Source organism: Lepidochelys kempii, chromosome 6 (assembly GCF_965140265.1).
Source record: "Lepidochelys kempii isolate rLepKem1 chromosome 6, rLepKem1.hap2, whole genome shotgun sequence".
NCBI classification, from domain to species: Eukaryota; Metazoa; Chordata; order Testudines; family Cheloniidae; genus Lepidochelys; species Lepidochelys kempii.
In genome coordinates, this window is record NC_133261.1 from 71,321,964 (window position 1) to 71,338,224 (window position 16,261).

General features: G+C 40.3%; 1 protein-coding gene across 1 annotated transcript in view; it reads left to right on the forward strand.

Moving 5' to 3' along the window:
- SPTBN5 (spectrin beta, non-erythrocytic 5) overlaps window positions 1-15,525 on the forward strand; it is a 149,910-nt gene extending 134,385 nt beyond the window's left edge. Inside the window, exons 64-71 of the mRNA XM_073350339.1 lie at window positions 395-1,003; window positions 4,170-4,241; window positions 5,763-5,849; window positions 6,304-6,395; window positions 6,634-6,737; window positions 8,325-8,460; window positions 9,661-9,782; window positions 13,998-15,525. Coding sequence (XP_073206440.1) covers window positions 395-1,003; window positions 4,170-4,241; window positions 5,763-5,849; window positions 6,304-6,395; window positions 6,634-6,737; window positions 8,325-8,460; window positions 9,661-9,782; window positions 13,998-14,143 — 1,368 coding nt within the window. The 3' untranslated portion in view covers window positions 14,144-15,525. The remainder of the gene's footprint in view (window positions 1-394; window positions 1,004-4,169; window positions 4,242-5,762; window positions 5,850-6,303; window positions 6,396-6,633; window positions 6,738-8,324; window positions 8,461-9,660; window positions 9,783-13,997) is intronic.
- The last annotated feature ends 736 nt before the right edge of the window (window positions 15,526-16,261 follow it).

Genomic DNA, 16,261 nt, shown 5'->3' on the forward strand with positions numbered 1-16,261 from the left:
CCTCCTGACATGGAGATTAATGGTAAAGGACCAGGTGACGAAGAGGAGACCTGCTGGGAAAATAAGAGCAGACTGTAATTCAGAGAAGACTAGATTGACTGAGAAAGACTCCAGGGAGAGCAGACCTGGGACCTAGTGCTCTGCCGAGAGCAGGAGGGCAAAAAGGAAGGCTGTGAGCATAGGAAGAGGCCTTGGGAAGAAGAGGACAATACAGTTTGGACTACAGACGTCCAGCTGCTTAGAGTTCCCAGGGCTGGGAATCTATAGTAGAAGGTGGGCCCTATGCTGTCAGATACATTTTTATAAAGGCCAATAGAAATGCACCTGAAGGTAATCCTAACTTCAATTTACATATGCACTTATAGATCATACATGTAACCCTTGTGTCTTGCAGAGGGAAATGAAGATACTGAAGCAGATTTATGCTGAGGAGAATGGGCAAAAGGAGAGAGGGAAAATCATTAGGGTCCCGTCTCTGAGAAGGAAGCCCTCAGACAGAAGGATGCCATCCTCAAGACTGATAGAGATAAAGAGAACTAGACCATTGCCATCTCTATCCTCCTCACCCAGCCTCGCCTTGAGGGATCCCCTTGAAACTATTGTCTCTCCAGTCCAAAAGTCCACAGAGGCATTCCAGCAATTCGGGTCTGGGGAAAATCCAGAGATGTTGCCCAGCACCAATGGAGAAACGAAAGCTGTGACGAGGCTCAGTGAGATTAACACTCAACCTACGCCAAAACTGATGGGCCTGCAAGTAACATCCTTGGGAAGCCACATCTCTCCTCCCAGTCCAGTAAACAGACAAACTGCCACCAGTTTGTTAGAACCATATTCCAAGGACCTCTTATCACCCCATGAGAAAAACCTTAGCAAAAAACCCGTCTCTAACCTGGAAATAAAAGTTGTGAAGACTCCACCTAGGTCTAGCCAAAGTTCATTAGATCTTTCTCCACATTTACCACAGTCCAGTTCCTCTCTTGAGAAGTCAGAAAATGACCTTTTGGTAAGTTCATCTGCATTCACAGAACCTCTACAGCCACCCCATTGAAGCAATACCCAGATCTATATCTAGATGGTATTCGTGTGGCACATATTCCCCACTGTATAGTATGATGTAGGCCTACAGCTTAAGGAGTGTGAGAAAACTGCAAAGAATGACCATACACATATATATCCCGAGTGATCCAAGCAGCAAGAAACACTTAATGTGCCTTTGCTATATACTTTCTAAATTATCCAGAAAGATAGTGATGTAAAGCAGTTGTATGCCTGCAGTCTATGGAACCTTTTAAATGCCTCACTTCAATAGACATTATTGCTACCTAATATGGCAATGAGTGATATTCTGTCTCTTTCGCTAAGAGGAGTAGGTTGCTCACAAAAACGTCTTTCCCCTGAAGCCAAGAAGCATCTATTCTGACTGATACTTTCTTTACACATACTTGGCATGACATCTAATCTCCATGATGAGACTTTCAGGTTAAATCTTGTCCAGTAATATTTTAGTTGAATTTATGTCCTAGAAAATATATCTTGCCATTTATCACTCTTCACTTTAATGAATAACAAATAGCATTCAAAATAGACCGACTTAATTGAAAAATGCAAATATTAATCTATAGAACCAAACATTTGCCCAGCTGCATCCACTGAACCTCTCATTTGCTTGTGCAAATAGTGAGTGCCAAACTAGATAAACTTATGCCTTTGGTAATTTATATTTTACATGTAGCTACCTGATTTGACTACACACAGGTGGGTTTTTTGTGTAAGATTGAAGGAGACTGATACACAAAAAGAATATTGCTTTAATTATGCAGCCAGTTAGAACAAGTTTGAACAGTAAAGGTTCTATGTCCTAATACATTAAAAAATACATTAAAGAACTTTACTAAGGTCTCAAACTAAGCATTCAGACGTTAAGAAATGCCAGAATTAAAGCTGACTGAAAAATAGAATTTCTGTCCTGTGGGAAATTCTGAGATTTCTCAATCTCATTTCATCCCAAAATGATAAAGTTAAAATGAATCATTTCAATAACTTTCCACAGAAAATTTTGACAAAATTAATGTACTCCTGCAACGTTTCCATTTTGTCTAATCAGCATTTTCCAGTGGAAACCTGATTCATTGGAAAGTTTTCACTTAACTCTAGATCAAATAAAGGTTGTCTGTGCAACCTTAATCTGGCTCCTTTGTGCATATGCATTATTATTAGGCTTGGCAGAATCTGAGGGTTTTTTTTAAATAATTTAGATGGATAATATTGATGCTTATTTTTAAGCATTTGTTTTAGATTTTTATTTATATAAATTTTCAGTGGAAAGAAATTATGGGGGATTAGACAATGGGGGGAGCAAGAGAATAATTATTTAATGACAGTAGACATTGAGATTCAAAAAGTTAAAGCTTTATAACCATTAAAATACAAATTGTCCACATCACATGTCAAAATATACAAAGTGAATATCTTAAACATATACATAAACACAAATATCTTAAAACAAACTCTAGTAAGTTCTTTTAAACATCATTTTTCTTACTTCACCTATCTGTAAATTTTGATTACTATCCATGGAAATTTTTTGTTTGTTTGTGTGTGGATGGTGAAATCGACATTTATTGATAAAACTCTAGTCCTTTCAAGCCTAATTATGATACAGTCTTTATGATACAGTCCTAGTTTCTCTACCTGCCCCCTCCTCGTCCTAATCTTTGGCTCCTTGTCCCAATCTTTCCACCTGTGCCACCTCCTTCAACTTCTTCTCTAACTCCGTCTTTTTTTGAAATGAACAAAACGATATATTTTTCATATACCTCATTTTGAGAATAGCTGAACCAGTTTTACTGACATTTTTCCAAAAGCTTCAGCCTCAGGCAGCCACGCAGAATCAAAAATTTCAGCCTGAATTGATTAAAGTTTGGCAAAGTTATGAGCACATTAAAACAGGTTAATATTTTGAAAAATGTTGGGGACCCTGAACTGTAGGTGTTTCTACCTGTACCACATATAATATACTGGTTGTTTTTTCTCTATTATCAATCTCTGTGCAATTCAGCACCCTTTTCTGAATGCTAAATGATGATGTTATAACACAAATTGCCATATAAAAATAAAAAAAAATTATTTTTTGCAACAGCAGTAAAGAAAGCTAATAGAAGTTGGCTTGATTTGTTTTAAGAGAGTTATAGCATGTAAATCAGTAAGCAGCAGCATAATATTCATGGAAACACTGAAATTACATTTGGAATACAGTGTCCTGGTTTTGTTACCTTACTGGAATGCAGAAATTTAACAATAGAAGGCAGAGCATACAAAATAAGGTAGCAGGGATGATAAATAGAATGGAGGGACTCATGTATGAGAGGATATATTGACAACACAGATTATTTAGAGAAGTACATTAACTAAAGTTTATTATAAAATTACACTGATGATCTACAATAACTGGTCAGACCAGTACTAATGGATATAGGTATACATTAAGAGGGACCATATGAAGATTATTAAGAAACTCTTAATGGTATTTTATTGATGAATAGGTGAAATGGTAGTATTAATGACATAGCTCCCCAGACATGCCAGAACTGCATAATAGATTGTTATAGAAATATATGTATTATACAATACTATTGTCATTTCATTTTTAAATAATAATTTTTAATTATAGTAGTGCAAATTAGCATCCAAACCTATAAAACAGTTCTTTTTCTCTAGCAGTCTATTCTACCATACAGTGCCAGAGTCAGATCCCTGGACAGACCTTCAGGCAGGATCTAGATGACAGCAACCAAAGTAAAATATTTTGTGAAGGATTCAGATTCACTTCTAAGCATTGTATAAAAACATACGTGTTAAGATTGCTTCATATAGTCACATTATATTACACCACAAAATGCAATATCACTCCAAGTAAGCTTATGTGTAGAGTGAGAAAGAGACCTTTAGTACACTGTGATGAAACTAATCATATGAGTAGATTGTCCAGTGTAGGTCTGAAATATCTTCATTCAGGCACTAAATTAGATTTGTGAATGTGATCTACAGAAGGCTTCCAGGAGCATAGAAAAGGCAAAGGCTAAAGGGAAAACAATGGCCCGTTTGGGATATATCTGAAGTTTTGAAAAGACTTCTCTAAAGTGAAACTGTAATGTCCTTGTGTGTTTCAGGTTTCTGTAGGTCACCAGAACATGGAGGGGTTACTAGAAAAGAGGGACCAGCTCCTTCCAGGACAGACGCAGGTAGAATCAAATGCACTCACTTCATGTTCAGCCACCATTCCTTGTATTATGACCAAATAGCTACAGAACCTGACTCCAGGGGTGGGGGCGGGGAAACCTTCACTGGTGAAGCTCTCAGAACTGAGGTCCTGATACAGTTCCCACAGAAGCCAGTGAAAGGATTCCCTTGACTTCAGTAGGTGTTGGATGAGGCCTGGAATGAACAAGATGTCTGAATTCACTTATCTGAGAGATCTTCCAGCTCTGGCTTAGTTCCCATTGATGGGGCACTTACTGGAACTGGGGACTAAATGAACATGTAGACTAAAATCCCCTTCAAAAAGAGTGAAGCCCTAATGGCAGAGAGAGCCTCTAATTAAATGAGCTTGGATATTAATTTCTTCTCATATTAGAAGAGGGTGTTTCTTCCAGTTGATGGTAGTAAATTGGTGGGTTAGTTTCAGCATGTCCAGGGCTGAATGAAATTAAAGATTGAATTCCCCTCTTACTCTAAAATAGAATCCCATTTCCAGGTCAGGGCTGGCATCAGTGAAGTAACAGTGATACATTTACCACAGGTGGGAAATTTCTGTGCTGGTTTTCTCAGTCACTATCTACCAGTGCATAGATTTTTGCTAACAAAGTCTGTGTGCCTTGGACATAGGCAGGACTCTTAGACTGTTATTCCCTGGGAATAATTATTTATCTGAAACTTTTAAGCTGACCTAAGCAAATCCGCACTGGTCTTTATTTCCTATGCAAAATAGAATCTACTGTCATCCTGTTACGGATACACAGGTGAAACCCCAAGTTAAATTAACTATGTTAGTGAATTCTCATCTCACCCACCCACGCAAAAAGAAGAAATAGAATAAATTCATAACATAAATTCTCCTCACATCTTCCTTAACAATTCCCCCTTCCTCTCTCATTCACCAGACAACTCTTGGCACAATAAAATAATAGCATCTTACATTTAGAGAGCACCTTCCATCCAGCAGGATCCCATAGCACTTCACAAACGTGTCACCTGTTGCTGACATACAACTACCTTCTGGGGTGGAAAGTAGCAGCTGCTTTTAAAACAGTGCACAGTAAGTGGGGAAGAATTCGATATCCATTAAATACATTGAAACTTTAGGCAGATTATAATGACCAAAATTGGAACATGGATAGCGCACTAGAGCCAACTCTCCAATTGGATAAAGTGAAATGGCGTCTTCAAGAAGCAGAAATAGAACGCTGGGTGTATATCTTCACTAAAAGATGGAAGGAACCAGCTGTTTAGTGCCTGCTTCCAGCAGGCTGTGTCAGTTCAGCACTGACTTATGTGGCGCCACTAATGGAATCCCTCAAACCACTTCCTACAGTGGATTGGGTTTCCTTGGAAATAGCCCAGGGCTGACCATTCCTGGCTCCTGAGTGCTGAGGAGGTCCCAGCCCCAGGTTGCATGGCTAGAAGCTGCATATCGAAATGTATGTTACTGATGTAACTACAGATACCATTATGATTACATTTTATTATCCTCTTTCTTCATGTAGCCACGCTCAAGGTCTTGGAACTCCTATTATGTAAAACTCAACAAACAAAAACTTGACTTCTACAATGATGAAAGAGAAGCGTCCAAGGTAATTTGTTTCTTGAATCTTCACGTAATCTCCAAAGATGGTTTAAGATTTGTTCCGTGTTTTTCCATTCTAATCTCTCAACTTCTTTCACAAGAAAACATAGGAAATGAGACATATTTGCTTTTGATTAGATGGGGGTTAAATTCTTTTATGTATCAGTTGGTGGAAACTTAGTCTGATCAGTGCAGCTTCCAGCTATAAGGTTGAGAAAAGGGGTTTTGAGATTTACTGAACATTCTCTCATTTGAGTAGTGCCTTCAAGACACAGTGAAGTACCAGTTCTTCAAACTGTATGAAGGATGGATCTTGTACAGTTCTTCCAACCAGGGGACCTAGTGACAGTGTTAGGAATAGTATGAATGATGGTATCAGTGTGTGTTCACAGTGCGTGGATGAGACTGAATCCTAAAGGCAGGGCAATTAGGACATTCATTGTAATCTCTTCCTCCTTCAGAACGTAACCACAAGCCCATCAATCAGTGTTGCTGGTGCCAAGTGTGAGAGGCTGACTGACTATGCCAGGAAAGAGAACACCTTTAGTTTACGGTAAATCATATGCCTAGACCTGCTAGCAAAACATATCTGGCTGCTCTGCAATGTTGCAACTACACGCAGCCATACTCATCCAAGCCTATCCCAGAAAACACTGTGGTATGGCAAAGCTGAAGAGTGCTGTCTGTGTAGGAATTTGCAGATACTGCAGTTCCTGCCTTTCTCAACAGGACAATAATGTAAATGTTTAGACTAATTTGAATGCCCTTCCTCCTATCCCTGCTGTTTACAGATTGAGTGATGGGGCAGAATACTACTTTGCAGCACCTTCTCAGAAGCTGATGAATGAATGGATACAAGCGCTTAGGAGTGATATAAGTAGATCATCATTTATTTGTAAGGGGTAATTGTTTAGTATAGTGATGATGACAGGAGGGGGGAGGAACTAAAGGATGTTGAAATCACAAGCTGTCCCTTGTGTGGCGCTCTTCCTTTAAATGTGTTTGAGTGTCTCATTTGTGGGGAGCCTAGTTTTCTGGAATTTTAAAAACAAATTCTGTGATTTAAAAAAAACATAAGAATTGGTGGTTTTCCACAATTAAAATGAAATGCTGAACTTCCCTAGCCACAACATATATTAGTATCAGTTGAACACAAGGTTTTATTGATATATTTTCAATTTTTAAGCAAGTTCCAAGCCTACCAGGGCCATCAGTCATTATAATAAAATAAAATTAACAGAATGATCCCATCACAGTGCATTGTTTCTTTACTGTTGTCGATGGCCCTGCTGTTTCAGCCTCTTGTTTTCATTTCTTGTCATTCAGTTTAAGTTTAATGCTTTCCATGCGTTCTACAATTGTCTGCTTATGAACGAAATCTACAGCCTTGCTGCATACAGTGCAGAACAGCATATTACCATCAACATGAAATTTGTCCTTGCCAAACCCAGGGACATGGTCTTCAGTGGGGATTTTTACAATTTTTGGCATCTTTTCATAACTTTAATTACTCATGACTGGAGGCTGACATGAAATCTGAAATGCATTAAAACATGAACCCCTCTATGCCATTGAGTAACCTCTGTATGCGGAAAGCAGTTTATTGGAGTATGTTTAGCTATACATATTTAAAGTGCATTCAAAAATCAACCACAAGAGTTGAGATTGCATGCATTGAATAAGTGACACTTGTACTTTCAGTAAAATTTAGTTAATAGTTAATATATGTTTTTATTTTTTCACAAATGGTAAAAGCGCAAATTCCATGTTTTTCTGCATTTTTCCATGGCAAATGGATTTCTAGGATCCCTGCTCGTCTGTGTCACCCATAGAGAACAGTACACACTGAGGCACTTGATAGCTGATGTGAAGGGTACGTCTACACTGCAATTGGAAACCCGTGGCTGTCCTGTGCCAACTGACTTGGGCTCATGGGGCTCGGGCTAAGGGGCTGTTTAATTGTGGAGTAGACATTCCTGAGCTCTGGGACCCTCCCACATCTCAGGGTCCAAGGCCTGGGCTGCAGCCTGAGACTGACTATCTTCATTGAAGTTAAATAGCCCCTTAGCCCAGGCTCTGCGAGCCTGAATCAGCTGGCATGTGCCAGCCATGGGTTTTTAACTGCAGTGTAGACATACTCTTGGGGACCTCACAGTAGAGTCCCCAGAGTGACATTGAAAGCCACCTCTTGGTTGTAGTGCGGCTTGAGTCAAGATACTGGCTGGGGAGAAATGCACAATGGCTACTTACATTTTTTCCAGCTTTCATGTAGACAGGCCTTGGCTCTTGCTTGCTCCTTTGTGGGTCCAATCCCTATTCTGAAAACCTCAGTAAACGGTGATGGCTTCTGTGGCATAATGAAAAAGGGCAGAAATGCAGTGATACCTGCAGCTCAAAGAAATATACAGTGGATATAGGAATGACTGACTCTGCCTCTCCTTCTGATTCAAATATGTTTCCTGTATTTTCTTTGACCCTGCAGGCCATGGTAACAGTCAAGGTTCTAAAGTGATGGCCCAACCAATCACTCCAAATACAGAGAGGCCTCAGACCAGACCTTGGAGCTTCCCAGATGGAGGGCCTGCTGAAAGACAAAACAGCAGAGGCTTACTACCCAGGTGGGGACTGTATACTGCTGAGCTGGTCTGATTTCATTTTTGCCAGTAGCTAGGCAGTGCTCAAATATAGGATGATGCCAGATAGACAGGCTTGGTATTTAAAAGACCAGTTCAGTTTTCAGTATTTCACAGCCCCCAGGACTATATAGCACACAGCCCCCAGGACTATATTATGCAGTAACTTCTCTGATTCAGTCCATTTTGAAAGTTACAACATGCTAAAGGCAATTTTCCAATAGGGGTCCTTAACAAGGTCATCCAAATCCTCCCCTTGGGTGATGAACTTAAACTAGGCACACAATGGCCTCTTTACATATTCAAGTGTGAATCTGAGAATCCAAATGCAGCATTTGAACATACTGTTTGTGTCTCTGTGGTAGAAAATCTGGCCCATGGTGTAAATCCATTTCTGCTGCACATGGAGTGTGCAGAAATCCTACAAGTTGTGACATGAAAACAGCCCCTATTGTCTAGTCTATTGTACTGGAAGGATCCATGCGCCTAAACTTCATGAGCTGTGTGAGCCATGGACCTGTGAAAACCCATAGGCTCCTGAAATGTTATAGCACACACAGTATCATGGAAACCAAAAAGACCAGTTTGATTGTCCCAGCCGATTCTTGTGTTTTGCAGGAGAACTCACTACCTCATGCCTGTTAATGTGATTAGAACTGCAACATGATAATTGCTAGAGATTTCACTAAGTTTACCAGAGAATTGCAGAGAGTGCCCTTACCATCATGATAGTAACGATTGCAGTACAAACAGATTTACTCATGTTGTTCCCATTCAGATAAATGGGAAAGTGACTATTTGACCAAAAGACGTAGCACAAACCTAGTATCAGACTTGCGAAATTATCAAGAATATTTCCAGCTCAGTCACAAAATCTGTTTACCCCCATTATACCGTTGTGATGAATGATGATAAAATAATTACTGATATTTTATTTGTCCTTCAAATAAAGTAATTCACCAGAGGTGAGTGGGTAGGTGCATTTTGCAAAGTTACTCCTATTCTATATTGCAGACTGGCTATATTAATGCACATATGTATATACAACACATCTTTTCTGTCCGGTGGCTATTTTGCTTTTGAAATGGTTTCATGACTGAATTGTTTCCAAATACTTACTTTTACTTACTGCTTTAATTCATGTCTGAAATGTCACTGAGTTTCTGTGGTGCTATTTATTGACAGGAGAGCTCCTTCCTTCAAAGTGAGACAAGAGAAAGAATCTGAAAACATTCCCAGGGAATCAGAGGAAGACACACATGAGATTATGAAGACACCAACCTCCGCCTGTGCCCAGAACCCTGCAGGTATGGGTAATAAGAAACTCTGCCTTAATCTGTGTGAGAAGCACAGTTCTGAGATTGAGAAAACATGTTTCAAAATGTAGAAAGAGGAAATTGCTGTATCACCCAATATATACCACACCCTTCCCTGCTATGTCTTAATCCTGTGCTTTTTCACTTTCTCTGAAAATTTACTGATCCATTTTGACTAAATCATTTTCCCCAGGAGCTTATTTTAGTTGATCATTATACTTCACATGCCGTAGATCTGCATGTCTTCTGGTTTCACTCCTACAGTAGTTTTCTCTTTATTAGGATTATGAAATACAGGGTGCTTGCTCTCAGGCTCTCTCTCACTCTCTCATGAAATATCTGAGGTTTTTCGCCTTCCTCTGTAGCATGGGGCATGGGTCACTTGCTGGAGGATTCTCTGCTCCTTGAGGTCTTTAAACCACGATTTGAGGACTGCAATAGCTCAGACATAGGTGAGAGGTTTTTTGCAGGAGTGGGTGGGTGAAATTCTGTAGCCTGCGTTGTGCAGGATGTCAGACTAGATGATTGTAATGGTCCCTTCTGACCGAAATATCTATGAATCTATAGCTAGATTAAACACACACAAATCTATGTGAAACGAAGGTGAGGCTTTCAGTGTCAAATACTCAAAAATTAGGAAATGCCACAATTAAGGTCTCATGTGCAACCTTAATTCAGCTGTCTGGTGCGTATGCATCATGACAGCCTTTAATTACATGATGGCATACTATTTTTTCCACAGGAATCCTGCTTCATTCGGTGGACAGTGCTCATGTTTGACTATAGTGGCTCTGTGCCTCAGTTTCCCATCTGTAAAAATGGGAATGATAATCCCTCACCTCTGAGGGCTGTTGTGAAAATAAATTCTATCATGTTTGTGTCTGGTAATGTTAATGTTTACGAGGCACTCAGATACTGTAGTGATGAGCCTTACAGAAAAGCCGATGAGAAAAATGATGATTCTGTGTCCAGAGCAGAGTTTGAATAGGGTGTAGTATAAAATACCTGGGGGCACACACTGAACAAAGAGAAAACAAAATATCGAATAGGTGTTCATTATCTGAGCACCATCCATCCTGGGCACCAAATGAGGCAAGGGTCCAGTGGCAAAAAGATAAGTATGTGATTGTGTAATTAAATAGTGTATCATAATGCGTACACATCAGGGATCAAATTAAGGTTGTGTAGTGTTACTGTGAACTGTTTAAAAGCAGCTGCTATTTTCCACTTCAAAGATAACAGCTGAAATGTTAGTGAGGTGCTGTGGGATCCTTCTGGAGGAAAGGTGTTATCTAAATGTAAGATTGTATTTTATCATGCCAGTAAGTAGGGTTGACCTGTTTGGTGAATGACGAAGAGAACAGGGGAATCCATCAGGAAGATGTAAGAAGGGTTTATTCTGTCCATTTATTCTTTTTTTCTTCTTCTTCAGTATCGGTTTGGACACACAAATGCCACGTGTTTTTCAGTGTTTATCTGAACACCTAGTCCGCTCTGCCAAATGAATGGGATTGGGTGGTCAGGTGTGAACTGTGGGCAACCCATCTGAACACCCATGGAGCAGTCATGCATATTCGCATAGAGGAGTGTTCATTGGAAATGCCTAGCTACAGATTCATGACTGAAAGTGAACAGCATGACACACTGATCTCTGGATGTTGTCCTCCCTAGCATATGGTCATTAAATAGCTCATTCCTGATGCCTCTTCTATGCTCTCCATGGAATAAGACCCAGTGACTCTCTCACTGAGCACACCATCTAACACCTCCAACACACACACACTCACTACAGAAGTATGATGGGAACTCTGAGCCAGACAGCGCAAGGTAATTAACAAGGTGGGGAAGGAAATGAGGACTGTTGCTGGCACTAAACGAGTGCATAACAGGATGCAATTGTGAATGAGTAACATCCTGCTGCAAATAGTCTTGTAGGGACTGATCAACAGGGCTTGAGACAAGGGGTATCTGCAGTATAAACAGTCCTGCTTGTTAAATAAAAGAGTAGTTTCAATCAGTATAGCAAAAGTCAGTCGGGAAGAAGATGATGTAACATCAGACCAGTAAGGGGTTCTGCCACTGCCTGTCCTGTAACCTAGGGGGCCTCTGTGCTGTGCAGGTATGGTTCATTTCCCTGACACCACTAGACACCCACAAGCATAAGGTCTCACCCTGGCTCTCACCAGCCTAATTACTCTTTGCAGGGTGACACCAATGACACTTCCAGTCCTGAGTCTCCCCAAATAAGTCCTCCCTGAGTTCTCAACTACCAGACACGCAATCTTTTCCCCTCTAGTTTGTCACTCCCAAAGCAGAGAAACCAGCCCCCTGGAATCCGCTCACTTTCGCCCACACATTCCAGATGGTTTGCACACTGGAGACCTGCCTGAGGTAAAAATAAACAAAAAGTTTATTTAATAGAAAAAGCACAGATTCAAGGATGAAATGGTAAGGGAAAGAACATATAGGCAAGTTACACAGAAAATAAACATGAAGAAGCAACCTCACGCTTTGCACATGCATATTAAATAAAATCTCTTTTCTAATAAGAGTTACTTACTGCCTTAAAACGATTTCCCAAGCTATAGGAGGGATCCAGCATTCACAGACAGCCTCCCACCTCAAGACTGTCCCCCAAGTTCTGGGTGGTCTTCAGTTCAACCCTTTCCATTTTAAAAGGGGTTCCTGTTTTTTTCCCTTCAGACACTTTAGATACTCAAAGTGGGAAAAATCACCGTCTTTCTTGTTTTCCAAAGACTGGGGTTTTCTTTTCAGTCTCAAGTTGTCTCTATGTCTTTCCATTCACTTTAATGGGCCTCTGGTGTCCCTTCCTGGGCTGGAAAATGGATAGTTACTTGAAGCTGGTTTCATGTAGACACTTTGGGAGGTGTTCCTACCTTCCTGACTGCTCACTGCCCTGCTTTGAAGTGGAGCTAAAGTTGCAGTGTAGTATTCTATATATACAAACACATAAATTCACAGTCATAGCCTGTATACATATCTCATAATGATTGAGTTTAGAAAGGGCTGTGCTTGTTATATTTATAATACACCACCATTGCATGCAATCAATTGATTTTACTGTTTATTTTGGGGGTTTAAACCTGTTCTCACACTGGAGTATCTAGACCCTGATTGTTAAAGAGGTAACCTAGTTAAAATTTGCCATGTAGTCCCTGCAGCTAGACTCATGCAATTGTCATTATCAGCAAGAGTTGCAGTGTTCCCAATGTTTACAACATATCAAAACTAGCTTTTTGTTTCCTAGCTCCTTACCATCTCTGCTCTCTGACGCAGATTACACAGAAAGCTTACATATAGCAAACTTCTGCCTCGAGAGTCTTTTGTTTTAGTAGTGTCTCAAACTATCATTGTAAACACTGAGAGCAGGGAGCTCAGAAAGGAAATCCAGGTGCCAGAAATCTCCCCTGGGAGAGTTTACGAAGCTGGGGTTATTCGACATTCACATCATCCTGGTGAGACCCTAGATTGACTAGGAAACATGCTGGGAGTCCTTGCGGGATGATGGGAGCTGGAAAAGGCACCTCCAGCAACAGTGTCTGTACGGAGTCCTTTCAAGGTCTCACTGCACTGTTTGTTGGTCTTTCTCGCGGTTCTTACATTTCTACAGCTGAGAAGTGTGTCAGACACACACAAATTATTAGCTTTTCTTCCACGTGCTCCACAGTGCACCCAGAAAAGCGGCTACCTGATACTAAAGCTATACCATAAAAAGCCTGCAACCATATCATGAGACGCCAGCTCTTTTTACCAGAGGGCAGTGGGAAAACTTTATCCTTTCCAGGACTGTGAATAAAAGTTAAATATGCTGCTTCTTGGGCTAATGGCACAAGCCATTGTCCAAGCAAGAGTTTTACCTATGGCATCTTTCACTGTGAAGCATCCATGAAGAGGACGCTAGACTTTTGGGTAGTGGTATGTGTACCATGCTAGCATTACCTCCCCCTCCCAGGGCCCTCTGGAATTCAAAGTTACATCACCGTAGCTTCTACCAATCCATAGCAGGGAAGGAGGACTATGGCAATTGAGAATTAAGGTCTGGATGCTACTGCTGTGAAATGGCTTGGGTTAGCCTGCTGTAGGGAGGCCTAGAGAGAGCCTCCTTGACACGCACATCTGAGGGTGAGCCCATATTCCGGTGTTTCCTATCTCAAGAAAATGAAAAAAACACTAATTCTTTTTCAGGAGCCAAGGCTGAGGATCAGAGTGTGCAGACCAAGCGTTTAGCAAATCCACTGACCCAGATGAAAGAAGATCTAGCGATTGAGGGCAGGAAGGAGAAACCCAAGAAAGATAAGAATGTCTTTCAAAAGCTTTTTTCCAAAAAGTAAGAGCAGCAGCACAAGAGAGCGCACACTCTTCAGTTTTCTGGATGAGTCAGACTGTTCCCCTTCATAGCACCCTATTGCCTTGGAGTCCAGATGGACGGTGAGCAAGTGAAATGTGTATGGGAGAAGGGAATGCTCAAGCATCGGGAATAGACCCAGCACTTGGAAAAGAATAGAACTGTCACTGTTTTAACAAATTGAACTTGGGTGGATCAGTGTACCTGGTTCTCCCAGGCCTACAGAAGGCTTTTGTTTAAATTGAATTACTTTGATGCTCATGAATGTGAGGAAATAATAGTGCTGGCTAATGTCTGGTATACTCCTTATCCCCACCCATCATGGCAAATTGTGTGATGATGACTAATGTCTACCAGGGACCAAGATGAGATACGACTAATTCTTATCCACTTATTGCATAAGCTGCACTTTGATCCCAAATTTCCATAATGAACCACTACTGTATTCACACACACCCCCACCCTGCACGATGTATCCACCCAATGTCTTATTTTACCTCTAAGTTCTAAAAGAAAGGTGCCGTTGATACCATTGTGTACAGTTGTGACAGCTTAAATGCACACAGCTTGCCATTACTGTTGTGAGTGGCACTCTGTGGAATCACAGTACAGAAGTGTAAGAACATGGAATCATTCCATGAAGTGACAAGAATCATTTCTGCAATGCTTTTAGCTGTCACTATGAAAAGAGAGAGAGGAATATTTCCTACTCATATTAAACTTTCAGGTGTTGCTAGATTCTTGCAGAGTTCCTCATCAACTGCCAAAATCAATTCATTCAAGAACCTCAAAATGCTGTGGGATTCAATTTAGTGTCTACAGCTCTGTCTATACCCTTAGTTTCAGGATTCTTTATTATGCAAATAATTTTCAATAATAAAAGGGAGGGGGGCACCAGATTTGAATGGAACATAAGTAACTGTGGAACTAAAATGAATGACTTTCCTAAAATGATGTACACTTGTGTGTGATGCTAGCCAAATAATCAGATAAAGTTAAAAACTTTAGAAGCTGTGTTTAGATGGCAATTTCTGAGGCAATTTTAGGGGAGATGCGTTCACCCTTTGCAACAAGCAAATAATGTATAACGATGGAATCAAGCTGTCTTAGGTTTTTATATGGCAACTACCACCGTGGGATGAAAGCCCAGGAAAGGGAGCATATCGTAAGGAAAATCTGAATGTCATCTGGTAAACTATTACTGCAGCTATATGGTAATATGCTAATACTTCAAATTTATCAGCACCCATGCTCAAATGAGCTTTAATGATAAAATACAGATACAAAACTTGGGTCAATCTAGCAAAGGAAATTAATGGAAATTCTGTCTTCCTTTAATTGTTAATAACTGCAAACGGTGTTCTAATGAAACCTCAGATTTTTTAATCAATTCATTTTGAATTTCTTGTTCAGTCGCTAGTAGAAAGTTGTAATCAAAATATTTTTTCCCGCTTCTATTTAAATAAAGTCACCCAGTGGTAAAATTGACATCTTTCAGTTGTCTGAATTCTTAATAGCCTTGTTCAGGAACCTGTTTTGTACTTTCGACTGCTAGCCCACTGGAAAAGACTGAAGTAAAAATACATTTTTCACTTTTCTTGCACTTCAATGCCAGTTGCGATACAGAATTTCATTCCTTCCCGTCCTTAAAATCGGGTATTATAACAAATCCTTTAGAGAGTGCTCATTGCAAATATAAGTAGACACAAAGTAGATATAAAACACAAAATGCTGTTCAATGTTTGTTTATGCATGAAGTTTTTCTCTAGGCCATTGCACTTTATTCAGTTCTTCACTTCAAAAGACTCTTATTTAGCAGGTAAAAAGTACTAATATTTTTCCCAATCAGTGGCTTAAAATAAAAAGTATGGCAAATGGCATGGGGTGAGGGGCGGAGAACCAAAATTCTACCTATTCCTGGCCTCTCCCTATCCATTCATCTATGAGGGGAGGAGGAATAGGAGCAGCTCGAAGTGCGTGTGCAGCATCCTTTACCTCTGAGGACTTGGATCCAAATGAGACAGCTCACTGGGCCATGCAGATGTGCAAACAGATTGTGAGCCATGTTTACATGGACAACATGGATACACAGCTTTGACATGTT